Source organism: Plasmodium gaboni, chromosome 9, assembly GCF_001602025.1.
Source record: "Plasmodium gaboni strain SY75 chromosome 9, whole genome shotgun sequence".
Lineage (NCBI taxonomy): Eukaryota > Apicomplexa > Aconoidasida > Haemosporida > Plasmodiidae > Plasmodium > Plasmodium gaboni.
The window spans coordinates 34,742-46,964 of record NC_031489.1 but is presented as its reverse complement, the minus strand read 5'-3'; the positions used below and the strand labels follow the sequence as shown (position 1 = coordinate 46,964).

The window sequence follows — 12,223 nt, the reverse complement described above, 5'->3', positions numbered from 1 at the left end:
TTTTATATATAGTAATATTATATACATGTATATAATATTAGTATTTATTATTATTATTTTTTTTTTTTTTAATTTTATATACATATATAAATGTAGTTATCCTAATTTTTCTTGTTTACATTTATTACTTCATTTCTATTACTCACTTTTGTAATTATACATATAGAAGCATAATATATATATATATAATTATGTTTCTACATAACTTTTTTTTCTTCTTTATATATATATATATATATATATATATATGAAAAAAGTTAAATATAAAATTTTAAAGAACTTTTTTATTACCAAAAAAAAAAAAAAAAAAAAGAAAAAAAAGTAATAATACGCCGTTCTCTCCTTATATATAATTAATTTTAAAATTACTAAATAAAAAATAAGGGATGAAATTTTATAAATAATATGGAAATATAAATATATATTATATATATGATCATAAAAATATATTATATTTTTGCTCAATAATTATATTATAATATATAATATTGTTTATTTAAAAAACAAATGTTCTTCTTTACCTTATAATTATATATATATGTAGAATATTAATATATATATATAATATATACTATATTATGGTGGATCATTATTTATGTTATTTGTTATACTATAAATATTATATGTTCTTTCACTTTTAGATTTTTAATATAATATTAAAGAAAAAATATTTGGTCAATTAAAAGTAATCATAAATTATATATATATATATATATATGTATATATATATATGTCATTAAATAAAGCAGTAACATATATAAATTATATTAGATTTAATTATTTTACTATTATGTATAAAATATTATTATATTATTTACTGTATTTTATTTGAATTAAAAAATAATTAAAAATTATTATATATATTAATATATTATATATATATAAATACATGTATATATAATATAACTATTAATGTATATAATATTATATTATTATTCTTCTAAATAGTTTATAAAATTTTATAAATTATTATTTATATATTGTTATTTTATTTTATTTAGTTTCTTTTTATTACCATGATATATTTTTCCGTAAATATTTAAGAAATTAAACAGTATCATCTCTTTCATAGAATATTATTTTTATATTAAGATTTTTCGTTTTATTATTTTTTTTTACCAATTTAATACCTTTTGTGCTTAATATTTTTTATACTAGTTATTTTCTTTTTATATATAATTTACTTGGCATAAATACATTTGTATTGTTTAAAAACAATAGGAAATATTATGCTTACATTATTTTCTACATATATTTATAAATATATGTACATATAATAATTTTGTATTATTTTCAATTTTTGGCTTTTACATATTTTATTATTATTATTTTCTTATAAATGCATATATTTAATGTAATATTATGTAAATAATATATATAAATTATGTGAGAGCAGTTTAAAAATAGTTTAATATTTACATATATATATATATATTATATATATTATAATTATATTTGTGTAAATATTTTTTGCATATTTTGTCCTTCAGGAACATAAAAAAAACATTTAAATGTATATATATAATAAATTTATTTAATTTTTAATTTTTTTTTTTTTTTTTTGTGTGGTAATGAAAATGTATACGTATTATTTTATAATATGAAAATAAATATAAATGTAAAAAGTAATTTTTTATATAAATGCACTTATGTATATATATAAATATATAAACATTGTACATATGTATATATATATATATATTTTTTTTTTCTTTTTCTTTTTTTTTTTTTTTAATTTTTATTGGAAATATTTATAAAAGAAAAAATTCTCTAAGTAAAATTTTTTCGTGATTTAATTAAAATATATATATATAATAATATATATTATATGTATATATATGTGAATGTATAATTTATATGACATTTTTGTTTATATAATAAAATTTTGGAGTTGTAATTTCTTATAAGACAAAAAGATAGAATATATATATATATATATATATATATATATATTTCCCACTCTTTCCACAAAAAGAAATATAAAAGGCCAAATAATATATAAATAGGAAAATACAATATTTGGAATTTATGTTTTATGTGTATGTTTTTTTTTTTTTTTTTTTTTTTTTTTTCAAATGACAAAAATATAAAAATATATGTGTTGACAAAAAGTTTATATAAACTATAATCAAAAAAATATATACATATATATTTATATATATATATATATGATAAAATCACATATATGTGTCATATAATTCATATGTTATGTTAATTAAATAAGGAGGAATTTAAAAACGTTCAACGAAAAATAAATAAATAAATAAATAAATAAATAAATAAATAAATAAATAAATAAATAAATAATTAAATAGAATAAAATAAAATAGTGTATGTAATATAATAATTATATTTTTATAAAAAATATATAAATAAAAATGGAGGAAACAGAACCGCAATTACCCAACATTTGTAATAAGTTAATTAATACACATAATTATTATATAGATAAAACAACATTATATATAAAAACAAGATGGTTTACTTTGCTTGGTTTGTTTATTACCTATATACTTAGGGTATATTATGTAACAGGTTTTTATGTTGTTTCCTATGCTTTAGCCATATTTTTATTAAATTTATTTTTGAGATTCTTAACACCTCATAATATAGAAGAAATATATGAACAATATGAAAATGAAAATAATGGTTTATTATTACCAATGAAACAAGCACCTGAAACTAAAAATCCAAATAATCCCGATGATAAAAAAGAATTTAGACCATTTCTAAGAAAATTAAATGAATTTAAATTCTGGTTATATTCTACAAGAGCTATCTGTATATCTATTATTTGTACCTTCTTCTCATTTTTAGATATACCAGTATTTTGGCCTTTATTACTTTTTTATTTTATATGTTTATTTTTTGCAACTATGAAACAACAAATCAAAAATATGATTAGATTTAAATATCTCCCATTTAATACATGTAAGTTTAAAAATATATATTATTTATGTGGAAAAATTAATAGAATTCGAATATGTTAAATATATATATATATATATGTATGTATGTATTTATTATTTATTTTTTATTTTTTATTTTAACTTTTCAGCTACCAAACAAACTTATGGATCGGTAGTGCGTGGGACAAAAAATGGCAAATAAGATTTATTGGATATTTTTTAATCCTTTTCTATAAATATATACAATTTTTTTTTTTTTTTTTTTTTTCCTTTTTATTTTTTTTTTAATAAATATGAATTACATTTTTAATAATATTATTAATATATGATATTTTTGTATCTATTTATTTTTGTTGAAATCTTTTTTAAGATTTTTGTTTGAAATTATATTTTTAATAATTATATGTATATAATAATAAATAAATAAAAACAAACAAACAAACACAATATGTATATATATATATATATATTGTTTTAATAAGAATTAAAGTGTTATACATATAAATATATAAATTTTTTATTTCACCAAAAAAAGAAAAAAATTAATTCAAATATAAATTAAAATGAAACAAAAATAAGACGAAATATAAATATATATATAATTTATATAGTTCAATTTATTTTAAAATGTTAAGTATATAGATGTAACAGAATTTTTTATTTATTATACATATTATTATTGTTTCATATATAAACCTTTTAATTATATATATATATATGTTTTTTTTTTTTTTTTTTACTTTTCAATTATTTCATCATATTCTTCAATCATCTCGAGATCCTTATCAGTTAGCTCATATTCTTTCATCAATCTTTCGGTAATGATTCTCCTTCTCCTTTGTGATATTGTTTCATTAGGTGCTAGAGTATAAACTGAATATAAAAAAACTGAAATGATTAATGTATTTACGACAAAGCTAGTAAAATCTTTCTTAATACTAACAAAAAATTTTCCCCTATTATATCCAAATACACTTAAATTTTTTTTTGGTTGTGAATTTACTGCTTTATATTTCATATTTGGAAAATTGTGATTATTTTTGTCGTCAATTTTTTGGCTTAGGACATTTTTAAATTCTCCATTTGTTGTATTATATGTCCTTTTCGTAATATAACTATTATTTTTTATATTGTTTATTTTTAATTTGTTTTGAAAAAAGTAGGAAAAATTATATATATGAAATTTTTTTTTTGTAATAAGGCTATAATTCATTTTGAAAATTAACTTTTGTTAAAATTAAATATATAGGTGTATAATAAATATATATATAATTTTTTTTTTTTTTTTTTTTTCTATTTTTTGGATTTACAACTTTCTGTATTGTTTATGGAAAAAGGTTAAAATAAAAAGAAAAATTATATATATTTCCAATAAATATATATATATATATGTATATATAATAAATATTATTATACATTGATATTATTTACATAAAATATAACCATTATAGGGTTATTTTTATAAAAGCATTAATTGTTATTAAGAAATAATAAAATATATATATATATGTATATGTTATCAAAATTTTATAGTAAAGGCTTTTCGTGAATTCCAAAAATATCTTGTTACTGTACAAAAATAAATGAATACGGAAAAAAAAAAAAAAAAAATTTATACATTAAATTATTAAAAAATTATAAATCACATATATTAAATATATATATCTTAAAACATATATTTTTATAATATTTACATATTTTCCTTTAAAAATTTAGTATATATATATATATTTTTATATTTCCCTCATTGTATTTTTTAAAAATATAAAATATAAAAAGTTTTAAATATTTATTTTTTTTATTAATATTGTGTGTAATGTAATTTCTTTTTATTATATTAGAAAAAAAGGAAACTATATGTTATATGAAAATATTTGGAAAATTAAGATGACATCAAATAAGGAATATAAAAAAAAAGGAAATACTATATGAGAAAAAAAAAAAACACACACACACTATTATATGAAAAAAAACATAGTATTATATGAAAAAAACACAGTATTACAAGCAAAAAATGTATATATGAATATTAAAAAAAAAACAAAATAACATTTTATAGTGCTATAGTAAATATATTTCCTTCTTTATGTTTCACTATGGCTATATTAAAATATAATGCAATTTTAAAATTTTGTTACATGATAACCATGTGTTCCTATATAAAAATTGTTGATGAGTCCGCATATGTACACTAACAGTAGAATATATTATGTTAAGAAAAAAAAAAAAAATTCCTTCTTCAATTTATGAATGTCTGTATATGTCATATATATGTATATATTTATTTTTATATATATTTATGTTTATGTGTTTCCTTTAATATTATAAAAAAATTTTGCACATCCCATCATTCAAAATATATATATTTATTTATTTATTTATATGTATATTATATGATACCATCATATTGTGTTATATCCCTTTATATATAGTTTCTACTGCGGCATCCTTAGTATTTTTTGTATGTTGAAGAAATTGATAATAATCGTGTACCGTTATCCCAGTTATTGCTGTTAAAGACAAAAAAAGTGTTCCTGAAAGAATTAATGATCGTATAATATCAAATTTCTTTTTTGTTTTTTCTATTTCTGTTGTTAATTGTAATATTCTGGGGTCAATGTTTTTTGGTTTATAGTTCTCATTTGTATTGGAACATGATGAAATAAAAATAAGGCTTATTAAGAGGAGAATAATAAATGTAAAATTTTGTAGAATTTTCATTTTTATTTTTATGTTTAAAAAGGAAAACAATATAAATTTATTATAGTAAATATTTTAATTTTATAACAGGGGCCTTTTTTTTTTTTTTTTTTTTTTTTTTAATAAATATTTATATGAATTGACCATGTAAAAGAAGAAAATTGTATTTTATGAAAAAAAATAAAATATAAAATGAATATTTATATATATATATATATATATAAATTTCTTTTTTAAACTATATGGTATTGTATTATATTATATATATATTTTTTTTACATGCAAGGGAAGACTATTTTTGTGGTTTTCCTTTGTTATGGTTGTGTTTATTTATTATGTGTTTTGAATTTCATTATTTGAAAGAACATCATTTAAAAATATATGTATGAGACCATTTGTAATTAAAATTATATAAATATATTTTTATATAATATTTGTGCCTATGTTTTCATTATTTTTTAATGTTCATTTTTTTTTTTTTTTTTTATAGTATGTTAGCAAGTATATTTTCTTATGCTAATGTATTAAGACACTCGAATGTGGCCAATTTTTTATAATTGGAAATAAAATTTGAAGAAGTTATATTATTATTGTTGGTATATTTTATGTATGGTAGCATTTTTATATATAGCACAAACCAAAAATAATCATATATATATATATATATATATATATATAGTTATATATTTTCAAATTAAATGTTATAATTATATATATATATTTCTATATATTTTTATACATAGAACATGTGGATAAAATTTATATGTACCCTAAGCAAAAGGAATTATTTAATATATATTATTTTAACGATTAAACATTTGGATTTTTATTTTTTGTCATTATTATTTTTATATTGAAATATAAAAATATAAAAAAATATATTTTATAATTTTATTATAATTTATATGTACCCTAAGCAAAAGGAATTATTTAATATATATTATTTTAACGATTAAACATTTGGATTTTTATTTTTTGTCATTATTATTTTTATATTGAAATATAAAAATATAAAAAAATATATTTTATAAATTTATTATAATTTAAAAATATGTGTATTAAAAAATTTTGTAAGAAAAGAAAAGATAACATATCATAATTTTTAATATTTTATATAAAAGAATAAGAAATTTTCAAATGTGTATTTTTTAAAATATATATTAATTATAAAAAAGATATGTAAAAATGGAAACTACTTATATTTTTTATTTAAAAAAAAAAATGAACTTACATAATACTTGCTCATTTAATTTAATTATAATAAACTAATTAATAATTTTTCTTATTTATAATAATATATATTTTTTATATATGATTATGAGGAAATTTTTCTTAAGTATAAAAAGAACTTAATTAAATATATATTAATATATTATATATATATTAAATTCTGTTATTAAATTAGTTATATATTTTAAATTAGTATTATTAATATAAGAATACAAGTGAAATATATACATTTTGACATATTATATAAGAAATATTAGAATATATATAATATTTTACAAGGAACGATAGAATTTCAATAGATGATATATGAGAAAAAATAAAATATAACATTTTCATGAGATTATTTCTTTTTATTATCATTATTTAATTTTTTTTTATATTTATTTTTTTTGTCTAATATTTATACCTTAAAAAAAAAAATCTCATACACACTCGGGCTTATTTTTTTTTTATTATTGCACTAGTAAGTTTTTAAGAATAAATATCTTATAGTTTTTAAAAGAAATATAATATAAAAAGAGAAAGAGATAAAAAATGGAAAAAAAAAAAAAAAAAAAAAAAAAAGAGAAATAAAAAATATGAAGAGAAATAATATGAACTAATATTATTTGGACCATATTATTAGTTATTTTATATAAATTGTTTTTTATTATATATAAAAATATATATATATATATATATATATTTTCTTATACATTTGTTAAATATATTTTTACTTTATAATTTAATATTGTTCGTATATTTAATATTCAATTTAAAATTCGTGTAAGAAAATGAAGGTTTCATTTACATTATTTTTTATAATATGTAAGAAAAAAAAAGAAAAAATTAAATAAGAAAAAGAATACACTAATATATTCTAGGAATATAGTTTAAATGTGTATGATGAATTTGTATATATATATTTTTTTAATAATTATTAAAATAAATACAAATTTAAAATTAATAATAATATATATATGTGTATGATTTTAAATATAAAATTTTTATTATATTTTAGAAATTATATTTATATTTTTTATTTACTTTTTTAGATATTATATTAAATTGTGATGTGTTAAAATGTAAAGCTCAATCTGCTGATAGTAACACTTCACAAATTTCGACTTCTGGTCAGGGTTCATCTGGTTCTGATAGTACTGATTCTAGTAAAGGTTTAAGTAGTGTTGGTACATCTGTTTCTAGTACAGTTGTTTCTGCTGGTTCTGGTACAGGTAGTCCATCTGTTTCTAGTACAGTTGTTTCTGGTGTAACTGAAACAGGTTCAACTGGAAATGTAAATGGTGCAAGTCCAGATGTATCAGTAACAAAACAAAATGCTGAAGAAAAAAGTACTACTTCAGATAGTTCAGATAATTCGATTAAAATAAAATCTGCGTTTTTAAAGGAAAATGTTGGTGTAAAGATTAATGGTCCATGTGATGAAGGGTTCGGTTTGGTTTTGGTTCCTCATATTATTATTAATGTTGACACCAAAAATACCGATATACAATTGGGAAAGAAAACAGAAGATATAAATTATGAAATAAAATTAAGAAAAAAAGGAAATAATGAAGATGAGGAAAAGGTTGGTGTAAATCTTTTAAAAAATGTATGCGAGAAAGGAAAAAATTTTAAATTTGTTGTATATATTAAAGGAGATGAATTAATTATTAAATGGAAAGTTATAAATGGTGCAGGTAATAAAAAAAAAAAAAAAAAAAAAATATGTATATATACATTTATATATAAATATATATGTGATGAAAACATGTAAATGATTATATTAAAGTATTCCATTTTTTTATGCAATAAAATATGTTTTATAATTCTTCAAAAATATTTTAATTTTATTTATACATATGTAATTAATTTCTGTATTTTGTTTATATTTGATAATATAATTAATTTTTTTTTCTTTGTTTTTCTCTTATTTTCTTTATTTTAGATATACCAGTAGATGTAAAAAAATTCAAAATCAAAACAATGACTCCTCCTATTACTTCCATACAAGTATTTTCCTCCATGTCTAATGAGAATTCCTTTTTGCTTGAAAACAAAAATTATGCCATAACAAATAATATGCCAGGTAATACAAATAATGTTGAAAAAATGAAGAGAAAGAAAAAAAAAATATATTTATATATCTTGTATATGTACCCTTTTATATTTATTCATTTTACTTTTTATAAAAATGTATTTATTTTATTTTACCCTTGAATTATAGACAAGTGTGAAGCTATAGCTACTGACTGTTTCTTGAGTGGTAATGTCGATATAGAAAAATGTTATCAATGCAGTTTATTGGTTGAAAATGATAGTAAATCTGATGTATGCTTTAATTTTATTTCTCGAGAAAATAAAGAAAAATTAAATGAAGAACTTCTTAAAGTCCAAGCATCAAGTGAATATGAAGAAGGTGTAGAATCTGAACTAAACGAAGCTATAGATTCATTAATACCTTCATTTTATAAAAAAGATGCTGAAAACGGTGAAAATGTTTTAATAAGTTTTGAAGATTTAAATAGTACATTAGAAGATGAAATAATTAATTTCTGTTCTTTATTAAAACTTGTTGATTTAAGTGGAACATTTATGAATCACCAAATAGGTACTACTGTAGATGCCTTTAATAATATTGTTAAACTTTTAAAAGAACATGAAGAAGAAGATGAATTCGTATTACGTACAAAATTAAGAAACCCAGCCCTTTGTATGAAAAATGTAGATGATTGGGTTAAAAGTAGATGTGGTTTATTAACATCTGATGATTCATATGTTGTTATGAAAAAAAATGGTGATATTAATGGTGAAAATGAAAATAATGAATCAAACGAGGAAGATTATGACGGTGTTATTGATTTAAGTACAAATGAGGATGGAAATGTAAACGCAAATCAATTCAATGATGATATATATTGTAATGATGATTATTGTAATAGATGGAAAGATGAAAATAGTTGTATATCAAATATTGCCGTTGAAGATCAAGGAAATTGTGCTTCCTCATGGGCTTTTTCTTCTAAATTACATTTTGAAACACTTAGATGTATGAAAGGATATGACCATTTAGGAATTTCAGCCTTGTACTTAACTAACTGTTCTAAGGGTAAAGTTAGTAAAAGATGTACTGCAGGTGGTAATCCAAGCGAATTTTTACAAATCGCTTCAAATAGTGGATTTTTACCAACAGAATCTGATTACCCTTACTTTTATGCATTGGTTGAAAATACCTGTCCACGTGATTTTAATAAATGGGTAAATTTGTGGGAAGAAGTGAAATTATTAGATTATAATAATGAAGCTAATTCCATTGGTAATAAAGGATATTCTGTATATAAAAGTGAGATGTTTAAAGATAATATGGATGAATATATTAAAATAATAAAACGTGAAATTAAGAATAAAGGATCTGTAATTGCTTATATAAATGCACAATCTGTTTTAACTTATGATTTTAACGGAAAAAATGTACTTAATATGTGTGGTAGCAAGACTACAGATCATTCAGTAAATGTTATAGGTTATGGTAATTATAAAAATAAGGAAGGAGAAGAAAAATCATATTGGTTAGTTCGAAATAGTTGGGGATATTACTGGGGAGATGAAGGTAACTTTAAAGTTGATATGTATGGACCATCAAATTGTGATTATCACTTTATTAATACAGTTGTTGTTTTTAATATTGATATTCCTATGATGAATAATAATTTAAATAATAAGAAAGGATTATATAATTACTTCCCAAAATATACACCAGAATTTTATCATAATTTATATGATCAAAATTTTAGTTCCGATAATAAAATATCCTTATTGAATAATAATGATTCTAATAAAAATGATGTAAATAATTCCTATATTGTTCATGGTCAAAGTGGAGAAGGAGGAGCTCCAAATACACAACTTCGAGCTAGTGCTAATCAAGATTCAACCCCAGAAACTGTTGCAAGCAGTTCTGTAGGTTCAACTCAAGAACAAAATACTTCCACTAGTGTTAAAAAGATGGATGTGTTCCAAGTATTAAAACATATTAAGAATAGCAAAATAAAAGTTGGTTTAATGAAATATGATAATGACGGTGAGATTGGTGCACATCACAGTTGCACAAGAGCCCATTCATTTGACCCAGAAAAAAAGGATGAATGTGTTGAATTTTGTAAAAAAAATTGGGAACAATGCAAAGACAAACCATCACCTGGATTTTGTTTAACAAAATTGGATGAAACCAAAGGTTGCTTCTTTTGTTATGTATAAAATGTTATTAGTTAATAAAAATATATTTTAAGTACATACATATACATATATAATTTGTTATAAATAAAAATGCTTCTATTTGTTAGAATTTACATATATATTTATTAAAGGTGTATATAAAATTATAATTTATTTTATTTACTTATTTTTTTAAAGTAAATAACATTTATTTTTAAATATGCCTCTTAGAGAATTATATTATTAAACATTCATATAATGAAATTCTGATATCATTTAATGATAAATGTGTCAATTATAATAGGACAAAAATAATAGTCTTATATGGTTTAATTAATAAAATATATATATATATTTTTAATATATAACATTTTAGTAGAAATTGAGCCAATAAAATTCAATACAATACTTATTAAATAAAAAGATAGTTAAAACCACTAATTTTTTACGTCAAACATTACATATATATATGATGTATAATGCTTATATATATATTAGATTTTTATAATATTTTAATTTGTATATATAATGATTATTTATAGTTTATATCGTTAAAAAACTTGTAATCATTTTTATTCATTCATTTTATTTTTATAAAGATAAATATATTTCGAAGTTTAATATTGAATACAAATTAATTTTATTATTATTATAAAGATAAATATATTTCGAAGTTTAATATTGAATACAAATTAATTTTATTATTATTATTATTATTATTATTATTATTATTATTATTATATATATTAGGTAATATTATTTTTAAAAGATTCAATTAATATAAATCGCAAATGGATAAATTGAAATTATTGTTTAAGTTTATTATTGCTTGATATACTTATTTATATTTGAAATTTTAAGTATGCAAAAATATATACTTTTGAGGTCAATAAATAAATATATATTTTTTTATATTTGAAATTTTAAGTATGCAAAAATATATACTTTTGAGGTCAATAAATAAATATATATTTTTTTATTTATTTATTTATTTATTTATTTATTTAATGTTATTATGTGTAACTAAATATTACCAACAAGTGTAAAGTATTTATATAATATAAAATTTTCTACAATATAAAGAAAAAAATAATTTCTATTTTTTTTTCTGAAAATAAAAATTTTTTTGGAGAAAAACAACAGAAATTATCCTTATTGTTTCTTTTTTTATGTTTTCTTTTTTTTTTTTT

At 18.0% G+C, this 12,223-nt stretch overlaps 4 protein-coding genes across 4 annotated transcripts; 2 read left to right on the top strand and 2 right to left on the bottom strand.

Annotated features, from left to right (window-relative positions):
- Window positions 1-2,378: 2,378 nt before the first annotated feature.
- Window positions 2,379-3,111, top strand: PGSY75_0903100 (putative retrieval receptor for endoplasmic reticulum membrane proteins; the record flags this gene model as incomplete). Its single annotated transcript, XM_018785440.1, has 2 exons — window positions 2,379-2,931; window positions 3,059-3,111. 2 exons carry the CDS (start codon window positions 2,379-2,381, stop codon window positions 3,109-3,111), a joined length of 606 nt encoding a protein of 201 aa, XP_018641781.1.
- A 534-nt stretch (window positions 3,112-3,645) lies between these two features.
- On the bottom strand, window positions 3,646-4,122 carry PGSY75_0903000 (conserved protein, unknown function; the record flags this gene model as incomplete). Its single annotated transcript, XM_018785439.1, has 1 exon — window positions 3,646-4,122. One exon carries the CDS (start codon window positions 4,120-4,122, stop codon window positions 3,646-3,648), a length of 477 nt encoding a protein of 158 aa, XP_018641780.1.
- Window positions 4,123-5,321: 1,199 nt separating this feature from the next.
- PGSY75_0902900 (hypothetical protein) lies at window positions 5,322-5,630 on the bottom strand (the record flags this gene model as incomplete). Its single annotated transcript, XM_018785438.1, has 1 exon — window positions 5,322-5,630. The coding sequence occupies one exon, from the start codon at window positions 5,628-5,630 to the stop codon at window positions 5,322-5,324; it is 309 nt and encodes a 102-aa protein (XP_018641779.1).
- Window positions 5,631-7,612: 1,982 nt separating this feature from the next.
- Window positions 7,613-11,075, top strand: PGSY75_0902800 (serine repeat antigen 9; the record flags this gene model as incomplete). The annotated part of the gene is made up of 4 exons (XM_018785437.1): window positions 7,613-7,646; window positions 7,874-8,518; window positions 8,767-8,907; window positions 9,046-11,075. The coding sequence occupies 4 exons, from the start codon at window positions 7,613-7,615 to the stop codon at window positions 11,073-11,075; spliced, it is 2,850 nt and encodes a 949-aa protein (XP_018641778.1).
- Window positions 11,076-12,223: the final 1,148 nt, after the last annotated feature.